This window comes from Gambusia affinis, linkage group LG08 (genome assembly GCF_019740435.1).
Source record: "Gambusia affinis linkage group LG08, SWU_Gaff_1.0, whole genome shotgun sequence".
In the NCBI taxonomy this organism is placed as follows: domain Eukaryota; kingdom Metazoa; phylum Chordata; class Actinopteri; order Cyprinodontiformes; family Poeciliidae; genus Gambusia; species Gambusia affinis.
Window position 1 is genome coordinate 10,759,490 of NC_057875.1, and position 24,549 is coordinate 10,784,038.

The 24,549-nt window shown below is 39.9% G+C and overlaps 1 protein-coding gene and 1 long non-coding RNA gene across 2 annotated transcripts in view; one reads left to right on the forward strand and one right to left on the reverse strand.

Moving 5' to 3' along the window:
- The first annotated feature begins 129 nt into the window (after positions 1–129).
- Positions 130–24,549, forward strand: part of otogl (otogelin-like) — a 40,688-nt gene continuing 16,268 nt past the window's right edge. The window contains exons 1-30 of the mRNA XM_044124629.1: positions 130–202; positions 1,151–1,193; positions 1,453–1,498; positions 1,767–1,845; positions 1,935–2,027; positions 3,149–3,303; positions 11,085–11,206; positions 11,332–11,537; positions 11,976–12,100; positions 13,663–13,769; positions 13,876–13,982; positions 14,090–14,215; positions 14,295–14,403; positions 14,472–14,518; positions 15,893–16,038; positions 17,036–17,162; positions 17,290–17,467; positions 17,541–17,665; positions 17,750–17,959; positions 18,120–18,288; positions 18,424–18,498; positions 18,726–18,769; positions 18,955–19,120; positions 20,195–20,302; positions 20,480–20,618; positions 21,228–21,362; positions 21,461–21,607; positions 21,850–21,969; positions 22,177–22,293; positions 24,074–24,230. Coding sequence (XP_043980564.1) covers positions 130–202; positions 1,151–1,193; positions 1,453–1,498; positions 1,767–1,845; positions 1,935–2,027; positions 3,149–3,303; positions 11,085–11,206; positions 11,332–11,537; positions 11,976–12,100; positions 13,663–13,769; positions 13,876–13,982; positions 14,090–14,215; positions 14,295–14,403; positions 14,472–14,518; positions 15,893–16,038; positions 17,036–17,162; positions 17,290–17,467; positions 17,541–17,665; positions 17,750–17,959; positions 18,120–18,288; positions 18,424–18,498; positions 18,726–18,769; positions 18,955–19,120; positions 20,195–20,302; positions 20,480–20,618; positions 21,228–21,362; positions 21,461–21,607; positions 21,850–21,969; positions 22,177–22,293; positions 24,074–24,230 — 3,601 coding nt within the window. The remainder of the gene's footprint in view (positions 203–1,150; positions 1,194–1,452; positions 1,499–1,766; positions 1,846–1,934; positions 2,028–3,148; positions 3,304–11,084; positions 11,207–11,331; positions 11,538–11,975; positions 12,101–13,662; positions 13,770–13,875; positions 13,983–14,089; positions 14,216–14,294; positions 14,404–14,471; positions 14,519–15,892; positions 16,039–17,035; positions 17,163–17,289; positions 17,468–17,540; positions 17,666–17,749; positions 17,960–18,119; positions 18,289–18,423; positions 18,499–18,725; positions 18,770–18,954; positions 19,121–20,194; positions 20,303–20,479; positions 20,619–21,227; positions 21,363–21,460; positions 21,608–21,849; positions 21,970–22,176; positions 22,294–24,073; positions 24,231–24,549) is intronic.
- LOC122835513 lies at positions 4,982–6,127 on the reverse strand. Its single transcript, XR_006371323.1, has 3 exons — positions 6,074–6,127; positions 5,818–5,942; positions 4,982–5,684 (listed from the first exon to the last, which is right to left on the reverse strand). It is a non-coding gene; the product is annotated as an uncharacterized LOC122835513 (long non-coding RNA).

Sequence of the window (24,549 nt, forward strand, 5' to 3'; positions counted from 1 at the left end):
CCAGGTGGCTTTACAGGTGCAACTGGGTTTCATCTCGCTTCCTTCTACCAGATATCCTAAACCCTTTCCTCTCGGGACAGCTGAGATGCACCGTTAACGTTTCGGTGGGACCTTCTTTCGAACTCTGAGATGAACGTAAAGTGGACAGTGAAACGATTTCTTCTTCTTTCGTTTTCAGTCTCCCACTTGCTGTTACTTGAGGGTAAGTTAGAGTTTTGCTTATCCAGAATGTCGTCAACCAACACTACACATTGTCAATTTTTATTCCATTCGAGAAATAATTTGTGTTTAAAGTTTATTTTTAAACAGTAAGACTTTGTCTCTCACTTTGACATGAAATCAACTCAATTAGAAATAACTTGTCCCTACCAGTCATATAAAAAAACTGCTTCCTTAGCTTTCTTCCTCAAATTGTCGAGACAGGCGAAAGTTGAGTCTAAATTATTCGTGCCACTGGCTGACTTAGATTTATTTCATCCAGTCAAATTTGTTTCTGAAAGGAAATGACAAAGCATCTGTCAATTTTTTTTTTAATAATGCACAAGAGTGTATTATTAATTATTATTAATAAATTTCAGTTAAATTCTAATGAACTGAAATAAAATTTATCCATGCTTTAATTAACATGGATAAATTCCATATCAGTAATTATTTTTAATTATTATAAAATTATTATAAATTTTACAATTATTATAACATTTTAAATAATCAATAGAAAATATATGTTGCCTTTACACCAAACACGTACATTGGTTATTTCTATAAATGCTGTTAAGCTTCTGTATGTATCTTCTGATTGCTTCAACATTAGGTTTGAAGGTCTCTTGCCACCAGACTAACCATTTGCTCCCTTTCCAGATCCTCTGTCAAATTAGTCAAGATAGGGATTGGGGCACGCCAAAGCATTGTTATTTTTACTGTAGCTTCCTGTTAGAAGGAATGTATTGCTGAAATTAAAAGATTGCCTTAAATCTAAATCTGTCACAGGGAGTAATAATTTTGGCCTTTATTGTAACTTTTTTAATTGTAAGACTCAAAACTGATTTGTCTTGAGAACATGTCAGCCTATGAAATTAAGTTTGTATTTAAAAAGGAGCCACACTTTCTAAGAATTAAAACTCTAATCCTGATGTTGTGCCATTTTATTTAGGAGGTCAGAGCCGACTTTCAGTGGCAGAGGGAAGATCACAGAGGTAAATGAAAGACAGAAATGTGGATATGGGTTTTTTTTCCCCACAAATGATTCCCATCCAAAGTTATAGGATGGCCATGATAAATGCATGCTTTCAACCAAGACAATGTGTGTGACAGAAACTGATTGAATGTGAACTTGCATTTTTTTGTGAGCAAGGCTTTAGTGAAAAGCAGTTTGGATTCAAGTGGTGTAAAGTGCACTTAAGTCTCCCCTCTGACTGTTTCTATCCACTAATGTTCATGTTTGTCTGTGCACAGGAGGGCTAATGCACTTCGGAGGAAACGGGATCTCCTTGGGGAGGAGGTTTGTACACTACACCTAAGAGAACCAGAGGAGGTCAGGGCACCCTCATGCGCATAACACCTCATCCGGCACAAAGCCGTCTTTGTAACCTACTAGACACAGTCACAAACACGCACACATTTCACTCACTCAGTCTGATACAACTTTTAACTTAAAGCAGCAGAGACACAACTGATGTAGCACAGAGTCAGTGAGGCTGTTAATTTTTGAGAATTTTTACAGGAAATGATCTAAATGTCTTTTGTATATTGTTTTTTCCCCACTCAAGACATATAGGCCATTGTTGCCGGAAAGTTCCCTGTCACGCAGCGTTTTGCACAACTACACAGCCAGAGATGAATCTTCAGGTAAATACGATCTTGAAATTCCCCCCACATTTACAGAACATAAAACTCCGTAAGGAAAGAATTTCAGTTTGTCTTTCTGTCTGTCTCAGAATATTGTGGCTGCCTTAATGGAGGTTGGTGTCAGGAGGACAGTGTGTGTGACTGTTCTCAGTTTCAGGCATTGGGAGACCGCTGCCAGATCAGTAAGTCATTCACTCTCATCTTCACACATTCATATCATCCTCTTATGTCAGCTCATGTTCGTCTCTGTCTTGGAAATAATATGCCTTTCCTAACAGATTCAGACCTTATGACAGCTACAATGAGACTCTTTCGAACATTAATAACTTAAACATTTAACAGTTGTATTTAGTAGAGGTTTCTTAGTCTTCTGGTATTATTATTTCTTGTCATATTTCCCAACCATGTTCAAACACACCCACTCACAAAGACCTGCATAAACAATATGACCAATAGCTATGGGGTTTAGTTGCTAAGTCAAGGGTGACAAAGTTTCTAGCCTTTAAATTTGTAAATTTAAATTTTTAAATTTTAAATTTTTCTTTAAATTTCTGGTTATGTCCTGTAGACGTCCATCCAGATTTCCAAGTAAATATTTTTTTTTTCAGTTTGAAGAACTAAATTCAAGACTGTATTTCTAATTGAGTGCATTGAAAGTCGTGCGTCCACCCAGCCATCCATTGAGATTTAAAGTCTCACGACTTACCAAATACCTGCCAAGAACCTTTTGAATTTAGGCTTTAAACATCTGATAAAAAAACAATAAGAACCCTGGAAATGTGAGCATACATAAATATGAAATGCGTAGGGATGCAGTTAGTGCTAAAACTCATTAAATTGGTTCTGTTGTGACCTATGAAGGAACTTAGACGTTTGACAAAAAAGTACATGAATAATTTAAGTTTTGTTTAATTATAATTGTCAAGATTAAAATAGTTAACATATTCAGGAGACATTTTTGATTGAGACACTAATGAGTACACAAAATGCCACTCACTGATAAAATTACAGCATGTGAATCACTGTAACCGCCATCCATGCTCTCAGATCATGGGAAGGGTTTCGAGCAGCATCTTGGCAAAGCAAGCTATGGGGATTTTCCAGTAACAAAGGGCTTTTACAAAATTCAGGTATTCGTTTTCAACGGATAAGTTTAATTAAGTGCAAAATGATGAAAGATATAAAGATGATAACCGAGATCGGATGATATGTTTGCCCTCTCAGTTTAATAAAAAAAAAAAGACAAAAAAAACTTCCTTTTACAAGAACGATTTCTGAATTAATTAAACTGTTGTCCTGCTAGTACCTAACCAGGGCCAGGATAGAGATGGGATCTGCAGGTCATGGGGTCAGCATCACTTTGAAACATTTGATGGGATCTACTTCTACTTCCCTGGAACCTGCTCTTATATTCTGGCTCAGGACTGTCACTCAGCTACTCCAGAATACACAGTATGGGTAAGGCCAATATACAACATTATTTAACATCCTCTTATTTCGGTATGAATGAAAATGCTATGCGTTATATAAGGTATGTTAAAGGAAAATGCCATAAATTTGAGACAAAACATACTAAGCAACCTTTTACTGTATGCCTTGGGTTTTGCACATTTTAGCATCTTTCCTCGTGTCTTTTAGTATACAAAGACAAATTATAGATGGTGGCTAATCTTTCCCAGTATTGGAATTCTTTACTCATGCCAGTCACTCCTTTAATTAGCATCTCAAATGATGACAAAATCACTGAAAAATTTAAATATGGATTTGTGTGAACACAGAATAGATGTCAAGCAAATATTTATGGTAATCCTTAATGTAAAAATGTTATGCTTTGACAAAATGGAAAGGATTTACCAGTTATCCAGTAGAATTGTTGAGTCAGTCCACAATGAGAGTACCTCACTGAAAGTCATTGCTAAAGGTTGTTGACAGAGTGTTGCATGCAGGTATATTATTTTAAAAAATCTGTGGAAGAAAAAACATGGAGCAGAAATAGTGGCTGAAGCACCACGGTAACCACAGCCTTGAATAGATTACAAAGCAAAGTCCATGTCACATTTAGTGTGTTAAATGTGACATGGTAATTGCTATTACATATCACTGTAATTATTATTGCAGTACTGTTGCTCAATAGTCTAAAGTAATTTTGTCTTTTGATTTTGAAATCAGTCTGCCATCAGGGGAAAGAGTGGAGAGGCTCAGAATCCAAGTTTATTGTGACTCTTTCTATTGTCAGTGATGATTTGAGGAGACATGTCATTTGTTTTATGAAGTCCAAAGTCAGCAGAGCTGTCCATGAGGACAACTTTATAGAGATGCTGAACTCATTTCCTCATAGAATCTGTCAACTGCTGACACTCCTCAAAAGTACCAGTATTAGCTTTAATGACCATGACATCATTGCCATTGGCCAGGAATTATTATCTCCTAATCCCTCCCAATTCAATCTGACAGTTATTATCTAAAGGAAGACAGGAGACACCAGTCCAATCAATGCAGATGAACTGAAGGCTGCTATTAAGGCAATCTGCACTTTTTCAGAAGTTCAGCAGAGACACAGTCTGATGGCCTCCATTCCACACTGCTGATCCATTTTTAATGGTCTTACTGTTCAATCCATGGACATATTTTTTCAGTTAGCTGATATTTCTGTTTCAATTTGTATTGGTCCTAATTAATATTATAATATTCTGAGAAACACAATAATTGGCTTTCATTATAAGTAAGAAATAATTCTGAAAAGTAATTTTTTTTTGTTTTAAAAAAATCAACTTAACTTAGCTTAATTTAGCTGTAAATATATTAAATATGCATATATTTACAGTACAGACCAAAAGTTTGGACACACTTTCTAATTGAATTCAATTAGAAGGTGTGTCCAAACTTTTGGTCTGTACTGTATGTTGAAATTTTCCCTTACAGAATTTTTATTCCTTATTCTGCTTTATATACTTTATATTCTATCTTTGTGTGAACCTACTTTTGCCTGTTGCTTTCCTGCAGTTGTACAAATACTGCAGCAATGGAACAATAAAAAGGAATGTCTATCTGTTACGGCCCCCCTTTTTTTGTGAGGAGGGCAGTAACACGACAGCCACAACAAATTGACAGAGTCCAAGTGAATGTTGTAAAAAAAGGAGGGATTTATTGATATTGAAAATCCCAGAAGGCTCACACAAACTGTGGGGGAGAAAGGGGTGGTTAGGTGGTGCCAAATCAAAGAAAATAATAAAACAAAACAGGGCCTAACTTCCGTCTGTGCTAGAGAAACAAAAGAAAACAAAAACCCTGCCTATCTAATCTAACAAAAGTTTCCACCAAAACTTTACATGGGCGGCACCCACCTACTTACCTAGTGTATCTAACAGAACAAACACCTACGTGATGAAATGTACAGGGTACCCCAAACTTACCTCACCCTCTAACTCCCACCACAAACCTTCATACAAAGAGCAACAAGACATGCGTCAGGTAACAAAGCCAGTTTCCACCGCTCTCCCCAGCTGGGCTGCTTAAATAAGGCCTCCCTGGATGCTGATTGGCCCATGGTTGATGAGGGTCAATCAAGGGAGATTGACACCAGCTTTCCCTAATACCTGTGAAGAGACAAAGGGGGAGGGGAAAGAGAAACAAACAGCCTGCAGGCATGTAACACCCCCACCCTTATAAGTCCAAACATAAATGTTTGGAATACTCCAGGTAAAAGAAACCAAGCTCAAAAAGCACGTGACAAAGCATCTGCCAATACATTCTCAGACCCCTTTTTATGGCAGATCTTCAGGTTGTACTCCTGAATGATCAAAGCCCACCGCATAAGTCTTTGATTTTGATTGTACATCCTGGAAAGAAAGACAAGTGGGTTATGGTCTGTGAAGACAGTGATTGGTTCCACACTCAAGCCAAGGTAAGCTTCAAAATGCTGTAAGGCCAAGAGTAGTGCAAGCGCTTCCTTCTCAATGGTAGAATATCTACCTTGATGAAGATTAAACTTCCTTGAGAAGTAGCTTACGGGATGCTCTATTCCGTCTTTATCATCCTGCAGAAGGACAGCTCCTACCCCAACAGCACTGGCATCTATGTCCAGTTTAAATGGCAGACTAAAATTTGGGGCGGAAAGAACAGGAGAACATGAGAGCAATCCTTTTAGATGTTCAAAAGCATGCTGACATTCATCAGACCAAATAAAAGGTGTAGAAGGACTGGTCAAAGTTGTTAAAGGAGCAGCTACCGTAGAAAAGTTTTTACAAAAGCGACGGTAAAATCCTGCCATCCCCAGGAATCGAGACTCCCTCCTGCTTGAAGGAACAGGAAAGTCAGAAATTACTTTGACTTTTGCATCCACAGGACACACTTTTCCTCCACCAACCTGTTGACCCAGATAGACAATGGTACCTTTTCCAAACTCGCACTTAGAAAGATTGAGCGTCAGTGATGCAGCTGAAAGACGTTTGAAGACCTCAAGCAAAACAGAAAGATGGGTAGACCAGTCACTTGAATATACCACAATGTCATCTAGATATACCCGGCAGTTTGACACATCTCCCAGTACTCTATTTACAAGCCTTTGAAATGTAGCTGGTGCATTACAGAGCCCAAAAGGCATCACTGTGTACTGAAGAAAACAGTCTGGTGTAACAAAAGCTGAGATATCAGAGGCCTGTTGGGTTAGAGGTACTTGCCAATACCCTTTCAGCATGTCAAGTTTAGTGACAAATTTTGCTGGTCCGATTTCATCAATACAGTCTTCAATGAGGGGTAACGGGTGTGCATCAAGGACTGTGACAGCATTCACCTTGCGAAAGTCTGTGCAGAACCTTGGACTTCCATCAGCCTTCATGTCTAATAGACATGGAGAACTCCATGGGCTGCAACTCTGAATGGCAAGTCCATTTTTAACAAGGTACTCCACTTCCTTTTTCATGAGCTCCCTCTTTGTGGCATTGACACGGTATGCTCTCTGCTTTATAGGTGCAGGATTGGAGAGAACAATGTCATGAGACACCACATTAGTCTTGGTAGGAACATCCCCAAACAGACATTGGAAGTCTGATATGAGTTTTGTGATGTCCTCCACTTGGTCACCTGATAAATGTGACAAATAGTCAGGCAGGTTAGCCAGTATTTCACTATTACTAAGCCTTGCAACTTGTGGAGGATCTTTGCGTGTTACCATATCCTCCTCAGCTGACTTTGACACACAGGTTACAGGGGAAATGGGTTTAACCCGATTCTGGGTTGGTTGGTCGGTCTCTCTTGAATGATACAGTTTTATCATATTGACATGACAAAGCCTGGTCTTGCGGCGGCGATCAGGAGTTTGAACAATGTAGTTTGTTTCACTAAGTTTCTTTTCTACCACATATGGCCCAGAGAACTTCGTTTCCAAAGAAGAGCCAGGGATGGGCAGCAAAATCAAAACCTTATCACCAGGGTTAAACTCACGAGTGACTGCTTTCTGGTCATAATGTCGTTTCATTTTGACCTGCTTTGAAACAAGGCTTTCTCTTGCAAGTGCACAAGCTGTCTGAAGGCGCTCTCTCATCTTTGAAACATACTCTGGAATACTTTTTACAGAGTGAGAGGAAGAGATTAGTTGGTCTTTAAGGACATTTAAAGGTCCCCTAACCTCATGTCCAAACACAAGTCCAGCAGGACTACAACCTAAAGTGTCCTGCACTGTTCCACGCACGGCAAACAATAGAAATGGGATACCTTCATCCCAGTCCTTCTCTGTACCCATACAGTATTTTCTCAGCATCGCTTTTAATGTCTGGTGAAACCTTTCAAGTGCACCTTGGCTTTCAGGGTGGTAAGAGCTTGAGGTGACATGCTCTACACCCAACTGTTTTAGTGCCTGGGCAAAGGTTCTAGACATAAAGTTTGTGCCCTGGTCTGTTTGGACAACTTTGGGAAGACCAAACACTGAGAAAAACTTTACCAGAGCCTTGGTAATCATGGGAGCTGTGATCCTCCGCAGGGGCACGGCTTCAGGAAACCTGGTGGAAGCACACATTATAGTCAAAATGAACTGGTTTCCACTTCTAGACTTTGGCAAAGGCCCCACACAATCTACAATCACCCTTCCAAATGGTTCACCCACAACTGGAATTGGGGACAAAGGAGCAGGAGGTATAACCTGGTTTGGCTTGCCTGCAACTTGGCAGACATGGCAAGTACGACAATAAAGTGAAACATCAGATTTGAGACCTGGCCAAAAGAAGTGTTTGAGAACTTTGTTATACATTTTATTTATACCCAGATGCCCCGACAGTGGGTGATCGTGTGCTAATGCTAGCACCTGCATGCGATACCTTGTTGGCACAACCACCTGATAAACGGTACTCCAGTCTTCCAAGTTTTCACCAGCCCAGCGTCGCAACAAGAGACCATCATCAACCATATATGCCACCTTCTTCCCCTGGGCAAGAACAGAAGAATGACATTTCAACAGAGTCTTGTCCTGTTTTTGAGCAGCAATGAATTCCTCCCTGGAGGCTGGTAATTTCATCATCTCTGGTCCTGGAAGAGGAAATACATTTTTAGATTTGTTGAGTTCAGTCTCCGATCCGGCTGATTGAGTCTGCTCTGTAGCAAGAAAAGAGTCAGACAAATCAAGATTGTATTTCTTTGACTGGGCCCGCGTAACCACACAAGCAGGGAAAATGTTAGGCATTGGTTCAAAGACCACACTTGTGTCAGGTGTGTCCAACACCTCAGGCACAGGCAATACCTTTCCACCTGCCAAGTCATTCCCTAGAATGAGATCAATCCCCTTTATGGGCAAGGTGGGAAGAACAGCAACCCTGCAGAAACCACTCACAAGAGATGAGTCAAGGTGGATATTATGCAGTGGTGCAGATACAAAGGTCATTCCAATACCTTGAACAACTACTCTGGACTGACAAGATGACATGACAGGCAAAGACAAAATACCCTCCCGAATGATCGTCTGGGAACCACCGTGTCCCTCAGGATTTTGACTTGTCGGCCATCCTTAGGATCCCCTGTTAAAGAAACAAGACCCTGGGTAACAAAAGGTATGAAACAGGGATCTAGTTCATTCTCATTTTTAGTAGTTTGGTTGCTGGAGTTTGACACATTTTTAAGCAACCCAACACCTTTTGTCTGTGTTGTCAAAGCCTTGCTCTTTAATGAAAGGCAGTCAGCAATGACATGGCCTTTTTTATGACAGTAAAAACACTCCCTTACCTCACGTGGAGAAAGAGATTGCTGCTTAGCCTTAGCTTCTGACTGAGTGGGGTCAGGTTTTTGTTGACGAATGTTCAAAACTTTATCTGCACGAGGTACAGACACAAATACATTCTTGTGGGTCAACATAAACTCATCAGCAACAATGGCTGCTTTAGATAAAGAGGCCACCTTTTGCTCATTCAGGAAAACCACCAGTCTCTCAGGCAATGTGTTCTTAAAGTCCTCCAACAGAATTAGTTGACGAAGGGATTCAAAGTCACCTTTAACCTCACTTGCAGCACACCATTTATCAAAAAGTAGTCCCTTCTCACGTGCAAACTCCACATAGGTCTGGCCACTAGACCTCTTATGGTTCCTGAATTTTTGCCTGTAAGCTTCAGGTACAAGTTCATAAGCACGCAAGATTGACTTTTTCAGTACCTCATACTTCATGCCCTCCTCTGTTGACAGTGATGACACAACTTCCTGTGCTTTACCTATGAGCTTGCACTGCATTAGAACAGCCCACATCTCCTTTGGCCACTCCAGTGCCACAGCAATCCTCTCAAATGCATTGAAATAAGAGTCCACTTCTGACTCCCTAAACACAGGCACCAAAGCAATATTCTTGCTGACATCAAACTTGTGTTTGTCCGACACCACCTGTGGAGAATCAGAGTACACAGATGAACGAGGAGGCGAGGTGCCATGTGAAAGTCTCATCGCTTCCACCTCTAGCTGTTTCAGCTTAATCTCTTTTTCAGCTTCAATTTCCAACTTGCGCATTTCAAGTTTGAAATCAAACTCAGCTTTTCTTACCAACTCCCTCTCCTGTGCCTCCAGCTGTAGGCGAGCCAGCCGAACCTTGAGTCTGACATTACCACCGGAGCCACTGAGCTCTGGTGACACTGGATCGAACCGTGGTAAAGTCGCAGGGAGCGCCTGTGGCTCTGCCAACCCCCTTGGTGGCGTTGCCAGTACAGCAACTCCTTCATCTTTTGAAGGAGGGCGTCCTAAATCAACAGAAGGAACATCACAAACATCTACATCCATTTTGCTTGGGTCCCCTAGGACTTTAATCTCAACCAGCTTTTGAACAACAATGTTCTTAATTTCAGCTTTTGAAAAGTGTTTTTTCACTGAAATGTCAAAATGCTCAGCCAGACATAACAAGTCGTCCTTACGACACAATTCCAGCTGTTCATGGCTAGGAGCCTGTACAAAGTCCTCTAAGCTGAAACTCATTTCTAAACAGACACAAGGATCTCTCAACTTATTATGGATGTCTACAGCTCAGGGAAAATGGATATCCCGGACGAGCCCCCACTTGTGTTACGGCCCCCCTTTTTTTGTGAGGAGGGCAGTAACACGACAGCCACAACAAATTGACAGAGTCCAAGTGAATGTTGTAAAAAAAGGAGGGATTTATTGATATTGAAAATCCCAGAAGGCTCACACAAACTGTGGGGGAGAAAGGGGTGGTTAGGTGGTGCCAAATCAAAGAAAATAATAAAACAAAACAGGGCCTAACTTCCGTCTGTGCTAGAAAAACAAAAGAAAACAAAAACCCTGCCTATCTAATCTAACAAAAGTTTCCACCAAAACTTTACATGGGCGGCACCCACCTACTTACCTAGTGTATCTAACAGAACAAACACCTACGTGATGAAATGTACAGGGTACCCCAAACTTACCTCACCCTCTAACTCCCACCACAAACCTTCATACAAAGAGCAACAAGACATGCGTCAGGTAACAAAGCCAGCTGCCACCGCTCTCCCCAGCTGGGCTGCTTAAATAAGGCCTCCCTGGATGCTGATTGGCCCATGGTTGATGAGGGTCAATCAAGGGAGATTGACACCAGCTTTCCCTAATACCTGTGAAGAGACAAAGGGGGAGGGGAAAGAGAAACAAACAGCCTGCAGGCATGTAACACTATCCAACATCAAAGTTTCTCCTTTTTATTTCCATAATTAAAACAAACTGTAATGATAATCTAATGCATTTAAACCCACCTCTCTGGTCCATTATTTTGCTTGCTTTCTCAGATTCACAATAGCAGAGCGTGCGAGGGAAGTGTGTATTCATGTCCAAGAGCTCTCAGTTTGTTCTTCCCAAACGAGGAGGAGATCCATATCTCTGGATATCAGGTGCACCAGGGAGGTCGCAGGTGTGAAGAGAACAAAATAACCTAATAACATTGACCAATAAATGCCAATGCCATCAACATTTCTCAATTCCTGACAGTATCATTTGTGACTCTTTCATTTTGTCTGTGTTTGTCTGAAATGTCAGGTTAAGTTTGCCTCAGACTGTGGGTGGGGTGTTTATAGAGAGACTGGCTGATTACCTGCTTGTCAAGAGTGTGTTTGGCTTCTCTTTGGCCTGGGATGGAGGCTCAGGCGTCTACCTGAAGATGAGCGAAGCGCACCAGGGCACCCCTTGTGGCTTGTGTGGGAACTTCAACCACATTGCTGGTGATGACCTCAACACTGCTCGGGGTATGACTGGGCAAACTGGCCCCTCATCCGTTTTTCTCCTCACTCAGCACCCACTTAGTGCAATTATTGTTATTATACACTCAGCGCCGATTCTGGTCAATTATAGAAGGGGTGGGACTATCATACACAAGAGCAGAAAGAAAAGAACTTTCACTTTGGTTCTAAAAGCCTGGAAGAAGTATGAACATTTCCTCTTTTGCCCAGTAATATTAATTATAATCTCTGTTTTTTTTGGCAGAAAGCTTTCAAAAATAATGAGGTCAAACCCTAAATATCTAAAATATGGATATACTGTAGCTACATGTCATTGCAATGCCAAATTTTGTTTGAATTGGCTTCTTGCTATACTTAAGAGAAATGAACATGCACTTTCATTTTCTAATCTGTTGATATGAGCCTGTTGGTAACATACTGTCATGTGTTCACTCTGTGTTTAAGGCATTCGAACAGATGAGCCTGCAGTGTTTGCAAACAGCTGGACAGTGGACCTTCCTCATGAGAGAGCTTGTCCCTCTGTAGATCTTGACTTTAATGGCCCTTGCCATTCTGAGTCAGACATGGATGTAAGAACCATAGAACAATGTTTCAGCTTTGTATTTGCATTTTCATTGTAATGCATTTTATTTCCTTTTTGTATGAAAATTGGCAAAAGAGAACATGTAGAGTTTAGACATGGGTTGATATGAGATTGTAATGCTATTATAACCTTGAGTACAAATAGCACTGCTTGGCAGTATCACAGTATTAAAAGAACATTTTTAACGAAAATGTCCAATATGGCCCATTTGCTTTTCAGACAGAAAAGCAACAATTTATTTATTAGTTGATTAGTTTCATGATACAACAGACAACCTCATTAAAAATACAAATTGGCCAGAGAAATAAAATATTTGCAAGTTTCATCTACCGTAGGCTACTTCTCGGAGTATAAGTATCTACTTTTTTCCCACGCTTTAAACCATGCGGTTTATAGCCCGGTGCGGCTTTTCTTCAACCGCCAGGGGGCTCTTTAGCAGGAAATGAATCATTGGAAGTCAAAATTGGAAATAAAACAAGAGAGTGCTAATTTTTATTTAGAACAAGCACATGCTAGCAGCAGGCACGGCAGAGAAATTTCTTCACACTCAAGCCCCCTCATCATGAAAACAACACGAAGAAAAAGATGCCGCTTTTGAGTTGAGGAGTATAGATGGATGAGTGGAGCCGCTGCATGTAAGGTCGGCACGAATCCATGTTTCGGTGCTGGAGACCTTAATAGCGGATTTATTATGGACACTCCCTCTGCTGCGTTCTTGTGTAAAACCGAGATCGGCGGAGACACCAGCGGCTTATAGCCCCGTGCGGCTATAAGCCATTTAAAAAATAAAAAATTGTAGGTGCGGCTTATAGTAAAGTGGGCTCTATAGTCCGGAAAATACAGTAATCTACACAAGATTAAAATTACACATACAGGTTTAAGTAAATTTGGGCCGGTGTGTTCAATATTCAGGTAAACTAAGCTGTATGGGTCCTTTCTAAAAAAATATTTGATGTGCATTTGGCATAACTGGCCTGTAAGAACATCCAGCTGTATTCAAGCTTCATCTACCTTTCTGTTGATTTGTTGAAAAAAATCTCCCATTGTTCTACCCACTGTGTGCAATGTTCAGCACCACAAGCCAAAACTGACCCTCAGCATGATGCTACCACCATCATGCATGACGGTTTGTATATTACCCTTTGGTTTTAAAAGCCTCCCCTTTCTAAACTGACCTCGTGGCCAAAGAGTTAAATTTTTGTCTTGTCAAACCATACAACTTTTACTGAGAATGTTTTGATATGAAGGTTGCTGGTTGTTCTTGAACATCTTTATAAATATTACCTCATCTAAGATCGATCCTTCTGGTTGAAGCCTCAACATAATTCCAGGAGGACAATAATTACCGACCAACTTGTATCCACAGATCTTGCTTCTAGAAATAATCAGTTGTAATCATTCAGCCCTAAGAAATGGATGATTCAAATCCATGGGTTAAACACTATAATTCATGTGACAATCATGTATACAAGTGTGTGTAAATGTACTTATGTTTTTTTTTTTTCAAATGTATGTATCCCAACCTTCTCATTCTTTGCAAATCTGCAGGATGCCATTGAGAAATGCAGTGCTCTTCTTTTCTTTCCGTTTCTGTCCTGCCATGAAAACATCGACCCAAATCCCTTTGTTGCCAGCTGTGTCTCTGACCTCTGTGTGTAAGTCATAGCCTGATCACAGCCAATTGTATGCATTCGAAACTTATTTGAACAGAATCTTGTGCATCAGTAACTAAATTATTCCAAAATGTTCTCTCTCTTTTAGGTCCGATGATGAGGAAACATTTTGTCGAGCTTTGGTTGAATACACCAGAGCCTGCTCACATGTTGGATATCCTGTAAGAGAGTGGAGGGACAGTTTTCCATCATGCAGTAAGGGTCCTCCACTGCTCTCTACTAAGACACCTGTCAAACAGACTTATCCTCTCAGGCTCTCATGTGTCATTGTTTTAGCTTGTTTCCTGTTTGTGCTATCACAGATGATGGCTGCGAGGAGAGCTTTGTGTACAGAGACTGTATCAGTTGTTGTCCGCCCACATGTACATTTGAGAAAGAGTGTCTAGGAACCAACCTGCACTGCCTGGATGGTTGCTACTGCCCTGACGGTATTTAAACCAAACAAGAGGATGGCTAGGTTAATAAAATAAGTCAAGATAACTGAATGTAAGCCCTTTCTGCACACAGGTCTCATCCTACAGAATGGAACATGCATCCCTGCATCTCAGTGTCCCTGTGTCTATCATGGAACATCTTATGTGCAAGGACAAGTGCTTCAACAAGGCTGCAGCGTCTGGTATGTGTGAACTGTCTTTTGTCGGAACATATGACATAATTAACTTGCTCATTACCTTTTTTTTTCAGTGTTTGCATGGGAGGAGTGTGGAATTGCACAGAGAATAACTGCACAGGTGAGTCTACTGAAATGTGAAAGAAATTTGGATAACATATTGAATATTGGTTTTTTTAATAGGGAATTTTCACATAACAATATCTAACCTAATTTTTTTCTGGAGGAGAAACTGAACAGCTAGATTAAACAAACCAAAGGGAAAAAAAAAATTCTTGTTTTACTTATTAGACAAAAAATGTAAAGAAAGATTTGTATTCTCACTTTGAGCAAAGTTTGGACACCGTACCTCCTAATGTATTTTATTCACCCTATTTTGTTAAATTTATTTTGTTTTGTTTGTCTCACTGCTCACTTACAACTGTGAGATATTTGAGAAGTTACGTGAATGTACAGCATGTTTCATATCAACCATTAGCAGTATAATATCATGAGCTGGTCTTTGCATCTGTCAGAAAATTATTACTTTTCTGACAGCCCTTTGATGAATGTTTTGGGTCATTGTTATGTTGCAGGGTTCAGTCATGTTTCAGCATCCTTCTTTTCTTTTTAATGCTGATCCAACACTGATTCAAAGGGGAATTCATGATGAATCTTATAATTATGATCTGGCTAGGTTTATGTCAGTTATGTTTTTGTTATGATATCTAAGTAATTTGAATTCAGTCCGAAGAACATTATTCCACAAGTACTGCTCTTAGTCTATATCCTCTCTGGCAAACTGTAGTTTGGTCTTCATATTTGGCTGATTTAATATTCTTTTGAGGAATTCCTTACTAAACTCATAAACTGCTACTTTTTTTGAAGGCAGTTGACAGCTTATCTAACGCTACCATGAAGTTCACTCTTTACAACTCAAAGGTGAACACCAAACTATAATTTCTGAGCTTCAAGCATGGCATGCTTCCTTGAAACTACTCTTTGTATCTGCTTTTATGGGAATAAATTTATTCCTATTTAGAAATGACACATTTTATTACATTTTTGTGAAAATTTTAGAAGTTTATTTTCTTCAGTTTTATTTATATTAATGGATTTTTATAGCATTGTTAAAACTGATATTGAACATCCATATGTCCAAATACAGTGAACCTGCAATATTCGTGGGGGTCGGACACTGCAGGCTCCTGCAAATAGCTAAAATGTGAATTCTTGAGTTGTCTTCCAAAAAACGCTTTCAGTTGTCTACTTTAATTGGTCACACTCCATAAAACATAATATGCATTATAGTGCATAATGGCCAAACTGTGCAATTTTTGAGCCAATTTATGTTCTACAGAAAAATACACAAATAGGTGGATCCACCAACACTTAACCAAGAATAGGGGTGGCTGTTAAGAAAAACACACTTTTATGCTATCCTAACTTTTTGTGATTGTAAGCAACAATTAAAGTAGATGAAAAAAGCTACCGTTCTGTATTTTTCCTGTCACAGCCGAGTGTTCAGTCGTAGGAGACATGTTTGTGACAACATTTGACGGCAGGATGTTTCTCCAGCCCGGGGCGTGTCAGTATGTGCTGGCAAAGAGCCGAGGCAGCAGCAAATTCACCATCACGCTGCAGTATACCACCTGTGAAGAGGTAACACACTGTCCCTTACACATGCAGAATAAAGTACTATACTAAGAAACATGTTTTTTTCCTGTTTTTTTTAGCTGATTGAGACAATTGTCCTGTCTTAGCAAACTCCCACGTCCACACTTGTGCTTTATTGTCTGGAGTTAATTGTCAGAACCAAACCCAGTGGATGCCATGCCAGCTATAAAAATGTCTCTTTGTATTGTGTTTTTTTTTTTTTTTTCCTCCCCTCCTGGATTTTTTTTTTGTGGGCTCTAGTGTCCCTTATATGAAAGCTGGCTGACAGGAAAGGAGAAGGGGTAAATGTCGCTAGGTCCGGGAATCGAACCCGTGACAGCTGCGTCAAGGACTCAAGGCCTCCAAACGTGGGTTGCGCTATCCCCTACGCCACCACAGCACACCTGTATTGTTTATTTAAAGTTTGTGCATATTACTGAGAGGCTTGTTGTTTGTCTAATTTGAAGCACTTTGAACTGCCTAGTTGCTGAAATGTGCTGTACAAACAAACTGGACATCAGCTATGACAATGGAACAGTCTAGATAAAAGCAAATTCACATCTAATATGGCATTACAGTAGGAAGTGCGACTGGAAAAGTCCCACAGTTTTTAATGACAGTTTTTCTCACTACTAAAGCCTTATGAGATTGGCCCACCTTTTTCTAAGCTTCAACTCTTATGGAACAGCTGTCTACAAAGATTCTGAATGTGTTTAGTGCAATTTTTGACCGTTCTTCCTGAAATGTACAGTATATCTGAGGTCAGATATTGATGTTAGACAAGAGGGCCTGAGGTCAGGACTCAACAACCAATTATAGCTCATCAGACTGCCAATTCATGTCCTGAGGGGGACATAAAATTGTCCGAAATGTGTTGGCAAAGTTTAGCATTCGTAAATTTAATGACTTTGATGGGTGAGTGAATACTTTTGGTAATATAGTGTGTGTATTTCTGTGTATTTTCATGACATGACTGATTTTCCATCACTCTGTTTCATGACAGCATCAGGTGTGCATTCAGTCAGTGACAGTGGTATTGGATGAAGATGCAAGTCATCAAATCACCTTGACCAGAGAAGGGGAGGTGATAATCGGTGTCAACCCATCCCCCACCCTTCCCTATGTTGACGGTAGAGGCTGTAAATAAATAATGGCATCATTTGAAACTAGAAGAAAAAAAAAAACATTTTAAGTATGTAATATTTTAGTTATGGAACATAACTTTTAAAATCTAATCATTTTTCTCTGGATGTACAGATGCAGTAAAGGTGCACAGACTGACCTCTGTGGTCACACAGCTAAAAACAGAGATTGGTTTACGCCTGCTTTATGACGGCCAAGGAGGGCGGGTGTACTTACAACTCAGCAGCCAGTGGCATGGACAAACGTTGGGACTTTGTGGAACTTTTAACGGAAACTTACGAGACGATTTCCTGTAAAGACGTTCTATCCATATGAATATCAATGTTGAAAATGTTTTTGTGAACTTTATTTGGGTTTTCTTGCAGGTCTCCAGCAGGGATGATAGAAGGCACTCCTCAGCTTCATGCCAATGCTTGGAAAGTGTCATCTGCTTGTGTTGCGCCAGTTAATCTGCCCATTGTAGACCCATGTGAGATGAACCAGCACAACGGTAATTCTTTTCACAAATTTTGTTGTTAAAGCTTGACTGTTTCTGGTCGGCCAGTCCGTGATGATCTTTTTGCATGTGGCCCAGCATATTATGCTTCCCAGTGTGATGTGCTTCTGGAGAGTGTGTTTGCTCCGTGTCATGGCTACATTAGTCCAAACATCTACCAGCAGCAGTGCCGCTACCAGGCCTGTCGCTGTGGGAGCAGCTGTCTGTGCACTGCACTGGCTCACTACACTTACCTCTGCTCCAAACATGGAGTCGACATTAATTTCAGGTCGCAAGTGTCTGAGTGCGGTAAGCAGGCGTCTATTTTCTATGATTTTATATGGTTGAAAGTCATAGTCATCAACATTAATAAAAGTAATCGCTATTTTATTTGTTTAATTAGTGGAAAAAAAATACAATTTTAGTGATATTTTATGTTGAGCTTTGTTTGTTGTTGCTACTGCTTTAGGAGTTGCATGTCTTGGAGGAATGCAGTACCACTCATGTGTGTCTTCCTGTGGCCGATCCTGTCGTGCACTTGCCAGCACCGAGACCTGCAGCCCGGCTGACTGCGCCGAAGGTTGCGCCTGTCTAGATGGCAGTTACTATGACGATGTGCGCAGGCGCTGTGTCCAGTTGTAAGACTGATGTATCTCCTAAATTATCCGTAAAAACAAGTGATTTTGAATGCAACTGAGAACTGGCTTGCACCAGTTGTCTTTCTTTAGGTCAACATAGAAAGCATCAAAATAATGCATTAAGTTTCTCATCAGGTCACAGTGTCACTGCTACTCCATGGGTGGTGTGTCGCAACCAGGAGAAGTGACCTTCAGTGCATCTGGCCCTTGGTATGTCACAGCTGCTCCAACTTGGTCTGAATATTTAAAACATTCTTCTCCTTCTCTCCTGTCTACACATTGTCATACCTGAATACGCCATTTGATTTCTTTGAGAAGGAATATAAGCTTCAGTGATTATCAAATGAGACATAAAACTCTTAACTAGGATTGTGTTTGATAACATTATTCCCTTTCACAAACACTTGATTCTTTCTCTCCCATGTCTCCTTCACTAGCCTGTGCAGAAATGGGAAGATGGAGTGTGAGCCAGAAGAAAAAGGTAACCTCTCTGCTCCCTTCCTTCTCTTGTTCACTACAACAACAAAGTGCTATACCTTTCTGGCTGTACTCAAGAGCTTCATTTCTGAAGTTGAAGTTTGTTTCTCATGACTGGCAGCTGCTGATGATGTTTTAAGCAACTGTCGCATTGATTTTGCTGAGTATGTGTGTGTCTGAATATTGTAGAACCAGATAGCGTAGAAGAGGGAGAGTGTCCAGAAGGAAAAGTGTATCACAGCTGCAATGAGCAGAAAGGAGGCGTGGCTTGTGCACCAACCTGCCGTAACCTGATGTTGAACCTCACCTGCCCACCCAACACACTGTGCATACCAGGCTGTGTTTGTCCTCCAGGGTAATAGAAGGGTTTACCTTCTTTCAGTATTTTGCACTATTGTTTACAGACTGTGATCTGTGAAATGATCCATTACTGCTTTTCATAGACAAACACAAATGACGTCATTCTAGTTTCAAGTTTAAATTCCATTGAGATTTGTTAATGATGAGCTCATTGATCGATCTAAGTACAACATAATATCAATACATTTCTTTACATTTGTACTTTTGTACTTCACAGCAAATTCACACTAGGTTGTTTTACTGTGGGGATGGCATCTTGAGGATGTAAAGTTCAATTCTGGCCTCATCTGATTACAACACCATTTTTGCATGCTTGCTGGTTTCCCTATAATGCTTTTTTTCAAAAAGTATATCTTACTTCGTATAGCTTTCTTTCAATAATGGCTTTCTTTTGTCCATTCTTCCATCAAAGGCAAGATTTATGCAATGTTTCACTTTTCTAGTTATAAGATTCTCCCACTTGAGCTTGTGGACAGATGTAGCTCCTCAAGAGTAATAATCTTTCTTTTTTCATCTTCATGATGCTTTTTGTTCACTAATGTTCTGGAAGTGACTTCTGACACAGTCTAAGGAAAGTTAAATTTATCTAGATATTATTCACTAACAGAAACTATTTGTATAAAAGGTGATTTCTGGTTGTGTTACATTTTATTTAGAGCTATTGAAAGAAAATGGGGCTAATTTAAAATGGATTTGGTTGCTTTAATAACAAAATATGATGAAGGGGGTTTGAAAACATTTGTGAAGCACTATATGTGTCACACATAACTATCAATGAGCAATGTCTATTTACAATCATGATAGCCATTTGTCCTAATGACCACTGAATTAGTTATTATGATCTTGTGTAAATTTAATTTGTTCATCACTCAGCCGAGGAGATTTTGACCTCTATTAGATTTCCTGGATTTAAAAGGCTTACCAGCTAGCATTAATTAAAGCATTGGCTGCCTAGAAGCTTATCCGAATCTGTAATCAATTTTAATTAATGAGTTAAAGTGCAGCATTAGGATTTAATATATTTGCTTGCAAGGTGTGTGCATTCCACTGGTGTTTTATCTGTTGGTAGGCTTGTGCTGCACCAGGGGGAATGTTACTATCCAGAGAACTGCCCCTGCGCGTGGCTTGGACTTGAATACCTGCCTGGACAAGTTGTGGAAACATCTTGCTACAGATGGTAAATATGTCTCCTGTACTTGTTATTTTCTCTCTTTAATATTGTACACATTTATCAGTACGCCCTGAATTCTAGAGTAATGGTTCATACTTAAAATCTATAATAAAAACAAACTCATTTAATTCTGCTCCATCTTTTTCTCCTCTCTGCTCTTCACTGGTGCACCTGTCCTTCAAGTGTGTGCCATCGGGGTTATTTTAACTGCAGCTACTCTCCATGTCCAGCTGTGTGTACTGTGTACAGCGACAGACACTATCACACCTTTGATGGCCTTGAATATGACTACCAAACTGACTGCCAGGTCTACCTGCTTAAAGTGAGTCTATTTTGCTTGCATCACGCGTGATACGGGATTCTAGCAGTGAGTTCGCTTATGGGGAGGAACATCGTTTTAGCATTTCCTGGCCCCAGACTTATTTGAATCTGGGAAACAAGATCTAAGGTAATTTCTAATCTCAAAAGATAGAGTTGGTTTTAATTAGAGCAGATTAAAGTGTGTTTGTGTGTATTTGTGGGTGAGTGAGAGCGCAGCTGGGTGTGGACCACAGTAACGCAAGCAGACGTTGAGCAAAGCTGAAAGTGATACAAAGAAACCAGTGTTCACATCAAACCCCAGGGCTCCTGCGCTCCCAGGGATATAGAATTAGAATTAGCAGAACAGACATTCTGGTTCAGACCCAACCGACTGCTGGCCAGTGCTCAGGCCTAAAAAAAGAATTGGGAAACAGGTCAGAGTTGCGTTTCAACACTATTTCCTTGTGTTGTCGGCCCCACATTATTCAGATTGGACGGATGCCTTTGGCTTTTCCACAATTCTTGACAAGCAAATAAAAATATTTTATCTGTAGCTGCTCTTTGCATACAGTCAGACAGCAATGAGAATAGTCGCATGAATTATATTTTTTTTCCCTTCCTCTTTTACTAGAGTGCTGGAGAAACCGAAGTATCCATTGTTGCCCAAAACAAGGACTGCTATGAGAGCGGCATTGTGTGCATGAAAATACTGGTCATTCATGTGGGACTGACCAAAATCTACTTCACTGACAACTCTGGCAATCCAGTACATTCTTTACACACAGAGTAACAGTCTAAACTTTTTAAAAGAACCCTGTTTATTTTTTATTCTAAATTCGATCCCATATTTTACTCCCCTTTTAGAGTCCTTCTACTGTTGTGGGTCGAGGGTCAGAGTTTGAGATCTGGAATGCAGGTTACTACACCGTGGTCCACTTCTCCAGTCAGGATCTGACCATCCTCTGGGACCGCAAGACTACTGTGCATATAAGAGCTGGACCCCATTGGAAGGTGTGAACAAAGAACATGATCTTTTCAGGTTTATAAGAATATAGTCCAAACAGTGTTGAGTAAAAATAGATTTTTAGATTTGTAAGAAAAATCAGAAAACCATCTGTCATTTTCCATTTCACAATTATCCTCTACTTCCCAAATAAATCCCAAGAAAATACACTGAAGTTTGTTGTTTTATTGTGAAAAAGTTAAAGGAGTATTAAAACTTTTAAACCTTACTTCTCTTTTTTTTCCTCCAGGGTCTCCTCAGTGGCCTGTGTGGAAATTTTGACAGTGTGACAGTGAATGATATGACCACATCTAGCCACATGGAAGTCAATAACGCACAGACATTTGGAAACAGCTGGGCCCTGGGACAGGTATGACTCGGCTTAGCCGTATTGCATTGATCTTTCCTTCGTCTCCTTTCTTCTCTCTGTCTTTGTCTATAACTGTCTCCATGACTCACTCACTCCTCCCTCGTTCCCTGTTGCTCGTGAGCTGGTCTCCCTCGAGTCCACTGTGATATTTAAGAGTAATCAGACACTTGATCTCCCTCTGTGTGTGTGTAAATGTGTGTGTTTTAGTGTGAAAGTGACTACATAGTTGAGCGACCGTGTGAACGGGACTTGGGGAGACAGCCGTACGCTAAGAGGGAGTGTGCTCTCCTCTACAGCGATGTCTTTGCACCCTGTCACAACGTGGTAAGTGCCACTAAAACGGACACAGTCACCATCTCACATTCATGCAGAGTAAATGCTGCAGTGGAAAGGTTATCCGGCTTGTAACAGGGGAGAAGAGGTTAAAGAGGGGTTATGGGAACGACTCTTAACTGATCCCTGGCAAATACACTTTTTGTTATTTAAGAGATAAACCGCACACCAGCTGCTAGGCTCCACAATTTCTCTCTCTCTTGCTCTCTTCCTCGCTCTCTCTCTCTCACACTGTTTATCTGTTTATTACCAGTAGATGGAGCTATGTTTACATAAACAAAAACAGTCTATGGGTCATAAATGTGAGTATGGCACATACCTTGCTTGGATAATCAACCAAATAAATGCAAACAAATAATGTTTATATAGGTTTACTTCTTGGAAAATGAAGGAAAATCCTGATCATTTGAACATGGAAGCTCCTCTTAGTTCTGTATTTTGAAATACGTATTTTCTTACGTATTTCAAATCTGTGTGGTCATGGCAATCCTAATTGAGCATATTTTTTAATCTTACCAGGGTGTTTACCATTCACAGAATGGATGGAATACATCAATTTTAGTTTAATCAACCAAAATTGATTAAACTAGATAGACTTGCACTGTTCAAAAATACTCACAGCACCTGTTTTTCTTGTGTTTGATATTGAATCAAACTTTATTTGTTTTAGGTCTGCTGTGTTTAAGAAACATTATTTCTGTTGACATGCATCACTGGCAAAATAGAAATTTTTATTCTAATACTGCTGTTTCTTTTATCTAATTTATGTCTACAGTCTTCATAATATTAATATGTTGTGCTCTAATGTAAGCCAGTGGTTTCAAAAATTGGGCTTTGAAACTCGCAATAAATCAATCAATCAATCAATCAAATTTTATTTGTACAGCACATTTCAGTAGCAAGGCATTTCAAAGTGCTTTACAGCATATCAAACACAGAAAGACAATGCAACAAATAATCAACAATCAAAACAAAACATTAAGTCAAGTTCCATTAATAAATTTGTAATTGATTAAATATACAAATACAAATACAATCCTAAATAGGTGAGCTTTTAGTCGAGATTTAAAGGCACTCAGTGTTTCAGCTGTTTTACAGTTTTCTGGAAGTTTGTTTCAAATTTGTGGTGCATAGATGCTGAATGCTGCTTCTCCTCGTTTGGTTCTGGTTCCGGGGATGCAGAGCGGACCAGAACCGGAAGACCTGAAAGGTCTAGAAGGTTGATACAACAATGGGTCATGAAACAACATGCATCACCACGTCTATACAAAAGTCAACAAACAAAAAATTATCTTGTTTGATGTTTTATAGCAGATAAGAACAATGATCATAATTTCTTTTATTATGAGGTTATTAATTGGATTATTTACAATACATGTGTTTAAATGATTGTTATCTTCCAAGCCTCTCCTTGTTTTTGCAACACTGACAAGTTTAGAAACTACCAGATTAAGGTACTATGGGATGAAATGTGCTGCTTAAGTGAATCGTAATACTTGCTGTCAAAGAATGAAGGTCCAGTTAATCTTGCCTGGGGTATTTTGGCTGTTCATCTTAGCACCCATCTGATATATTGCACTAGAATCCGACCCACATTCTCTTTGTCCTGATATCGCATCAATCCTTTTCCTCTGAATTATTAAAAAACTACTCATCCCATAAACAAGACCTCCCCCAACCTCTCCCAGCGAGCATTGGCCTGGTTCAGTCTATGATTATGTGTGTGTTTCTGTGTTTGTGATCGTGTATGCATGTTGTGCGTGCCTTTCAGGTTGATGTGGCCTGGTTTTATAGGAACTGCCTAACAGACACTTGCAACTGTAACCGCGGGGGAGACTGTGAGTGTCTCTGTACGTCCATTGCTGCGTATGCACACAAATGCTGTCAACAGGGGGTCACGATACACTGGAGGTCTCCCTCTGTGTGCCGTGAGTATGCTCACATAAACAGACCGAAGCAAATGTTTTATTGCCATACTTCTTGAACATTTTCACAGTCTTCAACTTCAATGTATATTATTTGGATTTTATGTAACAGACTAACAAAATGTTTAGAAATTGGTAGAGCAAACAAATCATTGTTTTTAAATATTGTTGCATTTTTTTCATAAGAAATGTCTAAAAATTGCACCACACAACTATATTCAGCCCCAGTACTTTCAATTGTTATTGAACTGTATGTTTAGTACCTTCAACCTTTTGCTACAGTTACAATAGTTGCACTGGAAAGAAGAAAGCCATTATTGTA